This window comes from Neodiprion lecontei, chromosome 1 (assembly GCF_021901455.1).
Source record: "Neodiprion lecontei isolate iyNeoLeco1 chromosome 1, iyNeoLeco1.1, whole genome shotgun sequence".
In the NCBI taxonomy this organism is placed as follows: domain Eukaryota; kingdom Metazoa; phylum Arthropoda; class Insecta; order Hymenoptera; family Diprionidae; genus Neodiprion; species Neodiprion lecontei.
In genome coordinates, this window is record NC_060260.1 from 36,410,435 (window position 1) to 36,426,750 (window position 16,316).

Sequence of the window (16,316 nt, forward strand, 5' to 3'; positions counted from 1 at the left end):
TTGAATACCAAGGACGCAGCCTGTGGTCTGGCCACCAAGCGTCTTCGTAAGCCACCGAATTGGATACGACTTTGTAAATTCAGCGGACGCCTTGCAGAATCCAACGGTCGGTTTTTTCCGCAAAATCGGTGGCGTGATCACCGGCCGTAAGAACCCTTCAACGATAACTCGTCGGCACAAGATTTGGCGCCGGGAACAAGACCGGCGGCGATTGAAACCCTGGGTGTGAATGGAGCGAACTTCTCGGATGAGTTGTGCTCGTGTACTAGGAAACTGGTCTAACAAGTCTTGTTACAGGCAATGTTGAGAACAATTGGTAGCTGTCTTACCACCGAGCGTCTCTCTCGTCTCTCAACTTACGCGCAACTAACTCAGGTCTGCAAGTTTGGTCGAGGCAGTCGAGTACACACGCCGGTTATTGGTACCGAAAAGTGTCAATTTTTGTCGAACAAGCCCTCCAGCCTCGTTTTCAGTCCGCAATACTTGCCATCTGCTCACTTCCAACGAATACAAGACTCGATTTGAACCGAAGATGTTGGAAAAGTCGAGATATGTAGAAGGAGAAGACGGTACCTACTTGTTTGGACTGGATGGAATATGAGGAAACTTTTGAGCCGCCAAAATACAACATCGAAATGCCTGAGGAGTTTAGCCTCAAGTTTTCGGAGCCGAATTTTCCATCGGGAAATTACAAGTGCTCGAGTTCTAAGAGAAGGTCGTAATTATCATCAACATTTTCCGAGGATCCCGAAAGCTCTCGCTTGTAACATCGTTGTGATTGACGCCGAGGGATGATCCTCGCCTCTTGGCAGCTTCATTGACGTTATCAACAATTACCATCGCTCTCTGTAGACGGGATAATTGTATTCGTAATTACCTCACGTAGTCTGGAATCTTACCAGTTACTAAGAATGCTCAGGACGCTGCTTAATGCCGACTGTTCGTCTTATCCTCCACAGCTGCGACTCCTTGTCTCGACGAGCTGAAGCTCGTGCCGAAAGTGTTGGAAAGTGGCTGCGGTAAATCTTCGTTAACGACCGTTAAATGAAGATATTATGTAAATATGCTGTATATTATATTCTATATTTCACACGGTGCTCGGGCTCGAATGAAATCGCGATGAAAACAACAGGGAGCATGAGAAAGAGCAACGCGTCTTGCCATTTCTCAGAAATAGCTAATTATAACGAACTTCGAGGACGTTTACTGTTCCAGCCGGCATCAACGCTCCGAATATCACGTTCGCTGTATGTTGTCTTGAATGACGATACGTACATACGAGTATACCGTTCGTCATTGAATCGCTCGAAATGCTTATTACATCAAAAACGCTAAGCTCACTTCGGCGGAGCTTTGAGCTTGTGTTTCCTTTATTCAAGACGCAACCTTCGTGTACGCTTTATCCTCGCTGCGTACATCCTAGTGCAAAAACGTCGCGGTATTACTCGAAACGTTCCAAGTCGGTAACATCCTTGAGACGAATAAAGGCTTTCACCCTTCGCGTTTTATACTCCTACCTATCCCAACCCTACCCAAAAAGTTATTCAACCGAACGTTCAGCAAGACTTGGAAGTATCTTGGACGCAGAATAATTGAAGGAAGAGAGAAATTGAAGAAAGCCATGGAAGTAAACGACAGTGCTGCAACTGAAAGACCCGAGGCGCCATTTCTCTGTGGAAGTCATTACATCAGTGAGTAGGCAATTCAAGTTGTGGTTGCAAATTACACTTCCACTATTACCCTCTGTAAGAGCAATATTCTTTGATAGACATCGTTCAGCCGGGCCGCAAACTGTGCGTCAAACGGTTCAGGGTGCTCGAACACTTGTTCCCTGAGGTAATAAAGCCGACGCGTGTCACGTCGGCGGAGCTTTTATGAAATGATTAAACTACAAAATTGTTATATTCCTTGTATGCGACGGCTGGTTGTTTACGGGTGTACGTAAAAATCTTCAGAGGATTCGTTAAACCGTCACTCCTCAAACTCACGCCCGCAAGTATTAATTATAAAATAAACCAAGTTCGGGATCCGAATGAAAACGGTAAAACGGATCGAGATTTATACCGTTGTATCGCACGTCCCGTTGATCTCTCAAATCCGGGAACAGGAGACATTCACGAGGTTATATCGAAGGCGTGATGGCTGCAGCAGAGAGCGTCGCTGGTGGGTGCGAAGTTGAGCTGTAATAATAACAACTCGCGTATGTACGCGTAGCCGGGGCCTCAGGTGTCTGCATCATGGGCATGTGCACCGCAGGTAGGTAGGTACATAACCGGTACATATGCATGTCCGCAGTGCAGTCTTCGACGCACATATGCGGGCGAGTGTCACGTCGGTAGTCCTTGCACATGTGCATAAAGTGTACTGCAGGGATATGCAAGGTAGAAGTTTGCCGCATGTATGGATATCATGGAGACGCGGTGCAGGGCGCGGTAACTAACCAGGATATTGGATACTCCGCTATCACAGTAAACCTTCACCCTCGCACCAAGGTGCGGGTGACGACGTAATTATCTCCAGTAATTAATGCCCGCCATCCATGTGCATTCAAGTTCGCGTGCTTGATGCGCGGCTGCGATGTAATCGTTGCTTCGTACTTTTCTCCGTCGATGTGTTTCCTCGAGCAGCGCTCGGTCGATTCACATTTCACTCGCTGTTGGCTGAAAATTAAGTGGATGAGGTCAGGAGGGAATCCCGTACTTGAAAAGTTCCGAAAATACCGAATTCCGAATTCTTCGGTGGAGAAACTTCACGTAAAATAATCAAACTTTGACGAAATATCAGAGTTTCGAATGATTCGAAACCGGACGCTCAAGGTCCCGAAAGACTGTAACTGAGACAAGTCAAACTTACGAAAGTGTAAAAATGAGAAAATTTGAAAATCTGAAACATCGAAATTCCGAATGATCCAAGATTTTCAGTTCCATGAATTTCTGGCTCGGTGAAATTTCACCGCTTCGAAAATTACCAGACATTTTTATCCTCTTATACTCACTGTTGCAAGTTCTATACGATAATTGATCTTTGTTTCAGCGTTGCTCTGATCTTCACATTCTTGAGAAGATTCGGCAACAGCTTCGACTTGGCTTATTTAAAGTCTTTACCACATCCTCGGGCGAACATCCACGGTCTTGCTGACTTTACGCCAACGGTGAGTAAAATTTTTCATCTATTGACATTACGTCGGCTTTAATTAGTCAACTGATCGTCCATATTTCGACGAGTGTGACACTCGGGTCTCTTCTCGGTTCACTGGCTAATCACCAAGCGACTCGATACATCGGTAGAATGCGTGAAGAAGAATTTGCCTGAAATCTGCGTCCGAAAACCATCTGCCACTTTTCCTTCATTAAATTTATGACAAATGTATTTGTTCACGAGTTATTGCAGTAGAAAAACCGAATGAACCACTCGTACAGCTCGATGAAAAATCGCTCCACGGACATCGTTGGTTTATGAATGAGAGTTTTTTTTATTTAATAATTACGCACAGACGTACAGTATACAACGCATGTCGAGTATGGGCGCCTCGGTTGAGCTGCATTCTCGTAAATCAATTAGCCGCTCGTAAAGCGTTAGGATTTGTGTTTTTATTTCAGGACTAACCGACTATATAACCGAATGTCGAGAGTGAGAAGTTTTATCGCTCTAACCAGAGTGTATTCATCACTCGTATATTTGCTTAATTTCTTCTTCGTCTTCTCATTCGCTCTCTTTTTCTTCCCCTCGATCTCCCCTCTTTATCTTTTTAATACCTTGTTGTATCTTTTTATTCCCCGTGTATAACCAACATCGTTAGCGAATAAGGCACGTTTCAACCTCATCGCGCCGCGAGGCTTTCTTGGAATTATTATTTCCCTCTTCTTCACGTCCTCGGCTCGGCATTTCTACCCTTTTCTCCAGTCTAACCGCGTATTCCGGATCGTATCCGCACCGCCAGAAAGAAGCAAGACTATCCGCTGGTCGTCATCCAGCAATCGTGACCCGATAAAAAACCCTCCGATTTCTCTTTTAATCATTAATCTTTTAATTTAACTTCCAATCGATTGCGGAAGATCGGAATTAACCGGCCGGTTAACGATCGGCCGACTAGCGATGCGATTTAACCCGCAGCCCACGGGGTGAAATATGTTTTTATAAACCGCAACGCGGGTTTGTTGTTCAACGCGTTGATCACGGATATAGATCCCGGGACTTTATCTCTCGCTGTATTTTATATCTGACCATTGTTGCCGGTACAATCGCTATCGGATCATTGAACTCCCGGTCTTTCCGAGTTTTGTTTCAGCTCGTGATTAATTAAAATGGCAAAACACTCTGCCACGTGCCGTCAACAACTGCACTCTATAAATTTATACCGGTACCCCTCGTTTATTATATCCACCTATAGTACACCCACTGCAGTTTCGGCCTCATTTATTACCAACCGATAGCGCGTACAATGGGTATAAATAAAAATCAATAAATCGTGCTGAATGTTCTTTACTGCCACCGACTTTTTTTCCTCTCTGTTTTTTATTTCACTTTCTTTTATTTTTCTGTTTTATTCCTCCAGCCTTTTATTCTAGCGCAAAATGCAATTGCACACGATATCGGCTCTGCTCGAACCACCCTCCGAGTTTTACATCCGTACCCCGCAGCATCGCGAGGCACGTCGAACGGACGGATAGGATAATACGCTTCGGAACAAATATAATTACCTTCTTCTTCAGCGGTTCGCCGCTTTTCCGGTTTCCCGACAGTCGCTGCTCGTACTTGGCTAATTTTTATTTATTTTTTTTTTTCTCTCTTTATCTCTTGCCTTTCTTTTATATTTTTCTTCTCCGTTCGTTCGTCGCAAGGAGGGTGAGGGAGGGGAGATCCAATATCTCTGAAACTGAGCCGCCGCCGCAGGTATAGGTATATTAAATTAAGTTCGTCTCTCGGAAATCATTTGGATTCCTTTCACGTCTAGCCCGCCGTTCGGTTACATCCCTAAAAGCGAACTTTATCCTTAACGTTACCCCACCTCCTCCGACGCTTTTCTCACATCCCTTGAGTCTCCTAATTTTGTCGGTTATGTATTAAAAGCTGCGAATAGAACTTAATCTTCCTAAATATGCGGCAAAAGAATGATTCGCGAGAGTGATAAGAATCGTCGCCGTTTAATGTACCTACTCTTCGTATGAAAAATGCATGCACGTGTCGTAGCGAAGAGTCATCGCCTTGATATTTGAAAGTCGGTTCGTTGATCGAGTTTCGGATCAGCTGCGTGATACTTATACATATACGCGTGAATTTTATCACCCTTGTCGCATGCATATTTATGCGCGAGACTGAAGACGGTATAATTTTTTGAATGTATTCAATCTCACCTGTCAAGTGCCGGGCTTATGCGAAACACGCCGTTCCCGGTACTACGGATTATGAACACCCCTGATCGTACTTGTACGTCCTCAAGGATCCTCGATCCTCGGCGTTCCGAGAGTCTCGCATTATATTTCTGTGAGGTCTTCTAAAATTGAAAAATTTCATGGAAATATTTCGTAATAATAATGGCACATGCCCGCTGTTTAACCCGAATTTGGGTCCACCCTCGCAAGTCGATCCCTGCCCACCTATTATGCTCACGTCATTTTCCAGAAGGGGATGAAAAAAGTCTGAAAATCGTACGTTTTCCCTTATTACACGTACTGGATACATAGATTCCCGGGAAATTCGAGACACTCACTCTGGACAGTTCGATTCTTCCTGAACTCTAATTAATAAATCTGCTCCTGATGGGTACAGCTGTTGAACAAAAAAACGGCCGGCAGTATCCTGCGGGATAATAACCAAAGCTCTCTATTTCGATCCGACAAAAAATCGTCTATTCTTCGAATATCGCGTCGTTGCCAATAGATTTCGCTGACTCAATCATTTCCAACACAAACGAAACGTCTCCTCTTTCGGCTTCGCTGCCAAACCCAACATGACGTATAGGGTAAAAAATGATAAAAGGGTGAAGGTACGAAGACTGCTCGAGGATTCCTCAAGGATTCGCGAATCTGAAGTGATCCTGGGCAGCGATAGGGCGGCATAATGATACCCGGATCTGAATAAATAAGGGTGACTAAATAATATCGAGCGGGGTTCCTCGACATCGCGTCTTCAGCCTCGGTCTGATCGCTATAGCTATGAAACACTCGCCAATTCATTCCGCCGGCTCGTTCATTTAACACGTTCGGATTCACTCCGCGGAGCCAATCGCGGTTAGAATCCGTCCCGCGATTCTACTCGGCTTGCTTTTAGGGGGCTTATCCTGCTTTACATTAAACGGATTTGATTTTAATAAATCCAGATGGAATTCCCGTGTCCCATTCACTTCCTCCGACTTCGCTTGCTTTCCCCTTCCCATTCCCATTTCCATTCCCATTCCCCTTTCCCGTGGGATTGACGCGCGTATCCACTACCTACCAGATATCCAATCTGTCTCGCTTCGAACTGGGATATCGATTCCACGACGCTAATCGCTCCGGACAAACAAAGCTGAGCGATGCTGAGACAGTCTATCGCTTTCTTATTCTGACCGCGCAAGTCAGCGCGAGACTCACTCTTAGAACCGAAACTTTCAGCAGCGTGCCAAGTCTTCTCGGAATCAGTTACACGCGATATACTTTGAACAGTTTCGTACCTACGTGTCATGTGAGCGATTTTTTCAAACGTTTTTTGCGCGGTCTCTTCAAGCTTAATTATCGTAATTTCATCCCTGCGCAATGTGAGTACCTCGTTATTCAGCGTTCGAAATTCAACCCCGGTTTCTCAGACTTGTACCGTGCAGACGATCTTGAAAGTCACTGAAGAATTTCGGAAGGAATTCAAGCTGCACGGATGGTCATTTTCGTCCATGGAACGTGGATCGGTAAGGACATTACCAGCTGTCAAAAGTATCCTCAGAAAAGATACGGTAGTTTTCCTTTTTTCAAAGAAGATACAGGCCGAAAAAATCGCTGTTCACTTTTCTCCTGAACCGCCATGCCAGGATCCTAAAAGCTTTTACCACTACTCTCCTCAATCTTCTCGGCGACTGACTAATACCGCGGTGATTAGAATTTTTTACCGGCCGACGTTTATACGTACCCGAAACGGAGAGAAAAACTGATGCAAAATTGGTCCTCGAGCCGCGGCAACGAGGCGACGCTGCGGATTGGAGAAACCGGAAAAAGGACAGCAAAGGACACGGACCAAAGGACTGACAGCTGGTCGGATGACGGGGAATCGGACGAGGAAAAGGGCTTGGCTGTTTGTCTCGGGGAGTGGCTCGATTACGATGTCCACTGAGCGAGGAAGAGACGATATATATGTACGCCATTCGGATCCTCCCAGGACCTTCCTTCCTTCCAGCTCCGAGGCGGGATTATTTGCTCAAAATACTGCAAACGGAGACACTTCATTCACCCCGATTGTCACGAGGCTTTCTTACCTGATCGATACCTGTGCCATCCGGAGCAGACGGGCAGGTTACCGGGACTACTATCCAAACCCGATAACGGAAACAGACTAAACGTGGGTTACTTAGAACCGTCAGGGAAGTACAGATAGCTGGATTAATCCATTGTTCGCCATCCATCCGCACCCTGCACGCAGAATCGGTTGGATGGAATTGTTTCGCATTTTTTTTTCAGCATATATGGAAAAGCCGGGAAGTGTCGGAAGATTTAAACCATGGTCCAATTTTGAGTGCTGTAGATTGAGAGAAAGAAATAAAAGTAAAAAATAACACGACAACATTTTTATACCGTGGAGGATCAAATTAATTAATGGTTTGTACAGAGAAATGCTTGCGATTCTGAAACATCGAATTTCGTTGAAGCGGGATAAAAAAAAAAAGTCCAGAACTTTTGTTGTGAGAAAGTTAAAAAATTCGAAAAATTTTGAAATTTCCGTTCTTGTGACTGAGATGAAAATTAATGAGCATGATTTAGCAAGGTTTCCGCAACGTTTCGTTCAACTTCAACCACGCGGTGAGTTGGGTTTCAATTCGGGCAAATGAGTGATAGTATTCAGGAGATCCGAGGCTGCCTAAGCCGGGGAAATTTCGGGTGCTGGTTCGGTGAACGTCATAAGATCAATTATGAGAACGAGAATGTGCTGCAGGGCTGAGGCAGATTCGGGCGTTCGGTTCGTTGAACGAGCGTTAATTAAATTTGTTAAATGACGCGGACTGGTGCCGGTTTTCCTGCAGACACCGCGGGGAATAATTGTAAAACGTAACGATATCAAACACGCCGAATGACTTTTCCAGCGGGACTCGAAGCTCGGATTAGCGTTCGAATCAATTTAAACTCTTTCCCCCTGCCCAAATTGGTCCTTCGTAAAACAATTTGTAACGCCGTTTGATTCCGAAACGAAATCACTTCCCGATTCGCCGCGTATATTCCACCCTCGATATTCTTCCAGTGAATACATGTATATCGGCAGACATCCTCGCTAACAATTGCAGCGCATTATTTTCGCGTTGTTTGACTCGTTTTAGTATAATTAGATATTTGGCAAAAAAATCGAACCAGCGACTCGGTCTCGGTCTTCGCATGGGTTTTTTTCCCTCCATTCCTCTGGTTCCCGATTTCATCGAATTGATTAGATATATCGCGTTATACAGATTCTAGAAAGAAAATCGCTTATATTGCGTTTGTCTCGAAGTCGTTCGCGTTTTATCGACCAACTTTCGAACCGGCTACGAAGTTTCGTTCAACAAATTCGACTAATTTGAAATCCCGTTCACCGATTCTTCGCGAAGAAACAAACCACGCATAGCGCAGACATTGATAGATCGAGAGGGTAATCGACACTTTTCTAGGCTCGATCAATTTTCATCCTGACATCTCGAGGAGATCTTGACCGGTCAATTACGTCGCTCGAAACCGTCAGCAATATATTTCCCCCCAAAGAGCCTTTGACAAAATTGTATGTATATATACAACATATACATATACATATACATATATATATTTATATATGTATCTGCCGGGGTCGGAAACGCCGGGCAGAAAAAGCGAAGCTCGGTGAAAAAGGAGAGCTGGAAAGTGGCTGCAGTGAGAAGCGAGTTCTGTTTACGGTGACTAACACAGCTACTAACACGGCCACTAATATTTTATGGCCAACTTCATAGGAGGGAGGAAGAGAGAGAGAGAGAGAGAGAGAGTGAGCGCGTATGAAGAGATGAAAGGTTTTGGTGGAGGAGCAAAGAAAAGCTGTTTATACGATGCTGTTTCTTTTGTCACGAAAAGCACGTCGTCTTCTCGGGGCTCAAAGAGCACCCGGCATCCCTGCGAGTCCGGCGAACCAGCTCGCTCCGCTTTTTCTCCCATTCAATTCTCTCCCTGTGCGAAGCACGCCAAACCCGACATTACATTTTCCAACTGCTGTGTTCCCCGTTATTTTTCAGCTTCTACTATTCTTCTTTTCTTACGCTGCAGAGCTGCTCGCTGCACTGAAACGCGTTTTCCTTACTTCCACACTTCTTTCGAGAAATTCTCGCTCCTCTTATATTCACATTTTCCTTACCGCTTAAGGAAAGCTACGTACACCTGACAAAGAATTTCCCAGTGTACGCGCCCCGGCGGAAAGAGGCCTCTATTTACGGTCTGGGACTCGCTCTATCGGAATCCTTGAACTCTTGACGGGAACCGGATTCTGCGGTAAAGCCAGGTCGGGATGGAGCGTGAACAAATCTCCAACCTAATTCGGTAACTCTGGAACAAGGGTGAATTTTACTACCCTCAAACTGCATAACGGATGGAAACTGAATCGGTACAGTGGTAAGACGCGTCGATTATCCTCATCATGTTCACGAGATGTGAAAGAAATGGCGAGTAAACTGAACTTCGAACGCGCTTGCTAAGGATTTTTCACGTCGGGATATGGTTGCTGAAAATGGCTGGTACAGGATCGGATCGGAAATTGAATTCGCGAACGTGTCGAAAGAGGTGAAAAGCCAATAATAAGCCAAAATAATGAAAAAAATAAATAAAAATAACGCATCGTTTTTGACGAAGCAATTTAAGGTCCGCTCTGAGCAAGCGATCGATCGAGTATAATTCGAGGAATGCAAACATATCGTCGTATCACCATCGACGTGATATTTATCAAAAGTCAACCTCACGCCGCCATCATTTAAACCGTAGTGAAATACCTACGGATTCAACTCTAAATTGCAAGTGCGGTTTTGCGCCCGTTGAGCACGAGTCCGCGGGGTTGGTCACAGTACGAATCGTACGTGGATATGTGCGGTTCGGTTCACGCACACGTGAGCAGCTCGCCCGAATTGAGGAGTATTCGCGCGTAGGTGGAACAGAGGGCGAAGGTGCGGAGGATCGAGGCCCCGGCAAGTTGTACGACAAGGGAATAGCGGGCGTCCGTTCGTCCGTGTGCATGGTCGGTATGTCGTACGTCGGTGTTCAGGCTGAAACCGTCGATTCAATAGGGGACGAATTCAGATATTGCCAATGAGCGTGAGAAACCGTCGCGTCGAAGGTGGAGCGGCTCGAACCGCCTGGCTGTGCGGTTATTTCCTTCCACCAGCTATTCCTAGGCGACGACCGAATGCGATCAGAGTCAGGCTCGATTGGAGTTGAGATAAGCTGTTTGGATATCAAGGACAGGGAAAGTATCGTTCGTATGGACAACGACGGTGGACAGAGACGAAACAACGTTTCTGCTGGACGATGGGAATCAACGATTTTGGAGAAAGTTTTCTTATTAGAACGATCTCAAAGTGATTGAACTCTTCTCGTTAAATCGTAACTCGCAAATTCCTTCGGCACGAATTTTCCGCAGTTTTCTTCACTAGTTGGTTATTATGATTTTATCGAATTTCATCGATAGGCGTAGGAATAATTCTGCAAAGTGTATGTAATGAAAATTTTGCGTTATTCCAGTTTGCTGAATGACGTGGAACGCTGGAGCTGTACGGCAAACAATACGGGGTATAATTGAAGTTGTACAATCGGCTTACAGGGGAATTAGAAACTGTCTGAATAAGAGTTTATTTAAAGCATTCGAGTCGGTGTTGTATTCAAGTATTTTTTCCCCCTTAGTTAATGCTCGCAAAGAAGTGAGTACCTGTTTAGGAAAGTTATGATATAAACGTGAGTCCAGCCACGTCTGTTATTTCTTTACTTCTTGACGTCGCGTCGGTCCTTGTGTAATAAAATTTTAGCAAGTTGGTTATATTCCGTCGTGATAGGCGAAACCGCGAGTGAAACGAAGACGCGTTGTGTGCTATACAGCGATACAAATATCAAAGTTACGTTTTTATGCGAGGGAATAAATCCTGGGGTGGATGGAAAGACAAATAATACTATTTAAGGGTGAAAGTTTAGGCGACCCCGTGTCTGGGGGTAGGACTGTTGGCCCCTCAAGTTGTTTCTTATGTTTTACATAAATAGTTTCCCTCCATTCTTTGGCGCAATGCCTCCTCGCCGCCACTTTGAGAATAAATGTCTTATTTATGCCGAGATATACCTTATATACCTCGATAGTTTTTATATCTTCGTACGTCCACCTTCCTCTTATTTCAGATCCCACGCCTTCTCGGCGTACAAGCTGGCAACATTTTCACCGGGTCCCAGCTATTTTCTCTCAAAAATTCAAACAACCCGTGCATAAAACCGTCGGGATGAATGAAAAAGCTCAGCCTTTTTGCTCGGGACGCCTCGACCACATCGCATCAGGATTGTTGAGGCTGTTCATTTTTCAAGAGCAGCCGTGTCACGATTTGCAAACTCCCCACTGAGAAAGATTTTTTATCATGGATTCGTCTACATCCTGGTCACGAATTGCTCTGGAATAATTTATCAAGATATTTGATACAATAAAAACGTTCTATGAACATTTCTGAAGATTTCCTTGGAATTTTTAACTAACTAAAAAAACTTGTGGGTTCGCCATTTTCTTATCACATTATTGTTACACGTCTTCGTCTTCGATCATCCCGCATCGATAATTGTCTTTCTGTATTAAAAGGTAAATCATGCACCACCAAACCTTGAAATAAGACTACCAAGCACCACCAAACGACTCTCAAGCGATGCCAAAAATAAAAGTTTAATAATCCAAGGTTGAGGGGCGAGTTTCACTTAGCTTAAAACCTTCTTGGCTGGAATTATTGACCCACAACTGAGAAAGAATCCAAATTTTGCAATTTGATTTTATTCATATTTTCATAATTATCTTTAATTTTCATAGGTATAATAACATTCTCCACTACAGATGGTGAAATTGACCTTGTTGAGTCACATTGAATCATTGGCATGTAATAAACATCGCAGTGATAAGTGAAGAGAGGATCGAAATGAAATTTGCGTTAGCCGGTTTGACAAGGAAAGAAATATTCATCGGCTTATTTTTCATTGCTAACTAACAAGAATATGTTTTCAAGTTGGAACAGACATCTAGAGCTTCAGGTTCTTCGAGCAATCGGTCGAATACATAGCTTTCTTGATAAAATCGGCGGCACGTTCTCCAATCATGATGGTTGGCGCCCCAACATTGGCCGAGGTCACCTTTGATAAGAATTGTAATTGTATTTCTCGTTATCACATATTTCCACGTCACAAGTCTCGAACAATTATAATCTGTACATCTACGACCGAAATGTTTACCTGAGGCATAATGGAGGCATCTGCAACTCGAAGACCGGTTATACCATGAACTCGTAACTGGGAGTCAACCACTGCTAACGGGTCGGATGATGGTCCCATCTTACAGCTACCAACCTGGTGAAACTGAGGAACAGTATCTTGTCGCACTGCACAGGCCCAATACTCAGAGCTGGGAAAAGTGAAGTTGGAGCAAGCCTCGATTACTGTGGCGGCCATGGTGAAGTTTTGAACTTTGAAGGCCTCAGTATCCGCCAATCTCAAGATATGTTCTATGCCTTGAAGAAGACCATTCACGTCCCTATCATCGTCTAAGTAATTGGCCCATATAATTGGGTCCTGAAAAGGATCGTTCGAAGCTAGGCTGATTCGTCCTGAAACACAAGGTGTCGATGTTGGTAAAATTACAATGATATGTACGTGTTCCTTTCTTTTCCTACGTCACAGTACCTCTACTCTTGACGTGCGTGTATGTCGTTGTAAAAGTGATGGTTTGTTTTCCCGTGCTCTGCAAAGCATCGATTTCACCCGGTGCACAGTTCGTGGGGCTAATAGTGGGGTAGATCTGGATGTCCGGGTGGTCGTCCGACGTTTCGTTACTCGCCAATGCGCTCGTGATCTCGATAGGTGTAGCACTGGACAAGGGACCTGTCTGAAAAGCCAAATACTCAGTGGCGGTGGCCCAGTTGTTATAGTAGACGTCGGGTTCGTTCACGGTAAATGGGATAGAGAAGCCCGGTTGGTCATGAAGATTCATCCCGACGCCAGGCAAGTCCTTGACAACATCGATGCCGAACGATGTCAGATGATCCTTCGGCCCGATGCCGGAATGGAGTAAAATATGTGGTGTCTTGATAGCACCTGAAGACAGGATGACTTCTCGGTTTACCTTCACCGTCTTTAGATCCCCGTTCTGCGGAAAATTCAAAAGTGCAGTGAAATTCGTGAATTTCACAAGAACTCAAGTCGCGACCTTGACATCCACCAAGTTGGTCTTTGGAATTGCATATCTATGATATTCAGGATCGCATGATGATATTACCTTGTAATACTCGACACCGACCGCTCGATCATTCTCAACGACGACCTTAGTCACGTAAGAGTTCAGAGACACGTCGAGATTCTTGCGATTTCTAGCCGGCCACAAAAATGCCCTTGCGCTACTACGTCTAACTCCTTTTTTTTGTGTTGCCTGCGGGATCGAGAAACCGGTTCTTTTCTCGCCGTTCAGGTCGTTGCTTACGCCAAACCCTGACTGAATGGCTGCTTGTAATATGGTGTAACCAAGGGGATGTTGGTAGGGAAATCTCTCGACCGAAAGCGGTCCACCTGTCGCATGGTACTCTCTTCCGACCCGATCGATTTCACCGTTGTCTTCCGACTTTAGGAAAAATGGTAGCACGTCCTTGTACGACCATCCCTCATTGCCCATTGCAGCCCAGTTGTCGAAGTCGGTAGGATTGCCTCGCGCGTATGTCATTCCCGTGATGACTGTGCTACCCCCGAGAGATCTCCCCCCTGACCAGGAGCAGGAGCCATTTGTAGACATGCAGCAATTGGTCTCGTTTGACGTGTCATAATTCCAATCGGTTTCGGACCCTGAAGACATTGCGTTCATCTTATTCTCGAATTGTTGTCATCAGCTGTTGGAAGAGTCAGTTGTGTTCGTTATTCTCTTACCTATCAAATCCAGAGTAAGGCTAGGAATTTGCGCGACTGCTGACTCGTCGTCACCAGCTTCCAGAACCAGGACTGTTACGTTTTGCACTTCGCTCAGTCTGGCGGCCACCACGGAACCCGCACCTCCACCTATTGTAAAAAAGCCGCAATTGTCCCAATATTTTATCGGGTCGACATACGATTTACTTTTTCGAACATCGAAACAAGCTTCCACGTATCGTCAACTAACTCACCGCCAATTACAATGTAGTCGTACACGTCGGCAGGTTCTTTTATTGATGTGATTCGCTCGCATATACCGGAAACCTTTTCATCGACTCGCGTGAACTCATCCAGAAGGGACATGAAAACCAATATTGCCGAAGCATTGCAGAGGCTTTGAAACGTCGGTCCCGGTAGGGACACGTTGCAGGTACTCGGCGGGCTGAAGCTGTACGTCATCGTTGCCAGAGTAATAATGATCTATGTAAAGATCAGGAGTATGTCTAAAACTTTGAAACGTTCTGTGATACAGTATTTCAAACCTGAAAGTCCTGAGAACTCAATGAAAATTTACTGCTACAATTGAATTACGGTACAGAATGTTCATTCGTCGGCGTATATATAAGGTCGAGTTGACTGTAAAGCGAAAAAGAATATAACGGAATAAAGTCAAAATGACTTACTTCTTCGAGATTCGATAACACTTGAATGCCTGGAATATTAGTTGCGAACTTTCAAGTGGACGTTAGAAGCGAAGCAGAATGATGTCTGCTTCGCGATTACCTCTAGACTAGCTGAAATCTTTCATCGTAACACCAAATTATATAACTACTCATCGTTGTCAACTGAGCTACCGAACATACGTCAACTCAGATCGTTTGACGTCGAATTACGTGATAGGCATGTTTAAAGGATTTTCGGATTGTCAGCGGAATTACACCTTACGATTCAACGACACGTGAACACACAACAATTTTGGCTGAATAAACAACTTGCGCAATTCTGGAGTCGATTACAAGGTACTCAGTATCTCACAATCTAATTATAAACGAAGGTCAAACTTCAGGGAATGAAAATAGTAAATATGAAATTTTTGAATTATGTTTGATATGTTTATTCTGGCTTTGAATTGAAAATTGAATGTCTCAAATTGGATTATGGGAGGAGTTTTATCGTACGGTTCAATGATTCCTGAACACACGATGATCTCACCTAAATAAACGACTTACATAATACTGGAATTGATTCCCAAATAATGAGAATATTATTTCAAATTGTAATTAATTGTAAACGAAGGCCAAATTTCATGTAATGAAACTAATAAATATGAAATTTTTGAAACATAGTAGGCTGACTTACAGATCAGAAGAGACATTTTTACCAAATCCCAAAAGTTTCATATTTATTATTTTTATTTTTCTCCATTGCTTGGGCTATGAGCTAGGTAGTAAATGCCGGAAAAGACGAAAAATAGAAGCAGAATTTGAAAAAAAAAAGATGAAGAAGAAGGAGAAGAGCGAAGCTGGAAGAAAGTTAAGAATTCCTTCAGAGCCAGATGCACTCGGAATAACTCCTCTCAAGATCCGTCTTGGGTAATGGTTCCACCTGCAACGGATGGATTCGACAAGTCTAACGAAGGTGTCCCAGCGCCGGCACTGACAACGAAAGTACCCGAGTTGTACCTCACCGATTTTCATCATCGTTTAAGGGGTAAAACCACGCCAACGAATAACAGATGCAACCTATGAGGCTAAAAGTTGATATAGGGAATAACGTTCAATTGGTTATATCAAAAAATTGAACAGCATCATCGAAAAACTCTAAAAAATTGATTTTCCCGGGTGATTAAACTGCAGGGGAAGTTTTCACCGCTAAATCAGCAGTCTGAAAAAATACACATCCAATGTTTTTTGTTGTTCACCTCGGGCACTTCTTTAGCGAGCTTAATGATATGGACCTGCGATCATCATCAGCTTTTCCATTTCCCAGAAGCCGTACTGCAGAAATTTCGCGTATTACAATTTTCCCCAGAAA

The 16,316-nt window shown here is 44.3% G+C and overlaps 1 protein-coding gene across 2 annotated transcripts; it reads right to left on the reverse strand.

Annotated features, from left to right (window-relative positions):
• Positions 1-12,153: 12,153 nt before the first annotated feature.
• On the reverse strand, positions 12,154-15,086 carry LOC107223300 (glucose dehydrogenase [FAD, quinone]-like). Of its 2 annotated transcripts, none has more exons than XM_046742437.1 (7): positions 14,966-15,086; positions 14,534-14,791; positions 14,301-14,429; positions 13,663-14,219; positions 13,071-13,533; positions 12,624-12,994; positions 12,154-12,524 (listed from the first exon to the last, which is right to left on the reverse strand). In XM_046742437.1, exons 2-7 carry the CDS (start codon positions 14,739-14,741, stop codon positions 12,414-12,416), a joined length of 1,839 nt encoding a protein of 612 aa, XP_046598393.1. In that variant the 5' UTR covers positions 14,742-14,791; positions 14,966-15,086; the 3' UTR covers positions 12,154-12,413. The 2 variants fall into 2 exon arrangements, with proteins under 2 accessions (XP_046598393.1, XP_015518428.2); XM_015662942.2 differs by having other exon boundaries at positions 14,534-14,762; positions 14,966-15,084.
• Positions 15,087-16,316: the final 1,230 nt, after the last annotated feature.

Bases quoted from the DNA above. Each gene is read 5' to 3' on its own strand.
- LOC107223300 (XM_046742437.1), bottom strand. From the start codon at position 14,741: ATGACGTACAGCTTCAGCCCGCCGAGTACCTGCAACGTGTCCCTACCG. The intron at 12,995-13,070 runs GTACTGTGACGT...CTTGTGTTTCAG, and splicing joins CACGCACGTCAAGAGTAGAG to GACGAATCAGCCTAGCTTCG. The intron at 12,525-12,623 runs GTAAACATTTCG...TTCTTATCAAAG, and splicing joins ATGCCTCCATTATGCCTCAG to GTGACCTCGGCCAATGTTGG.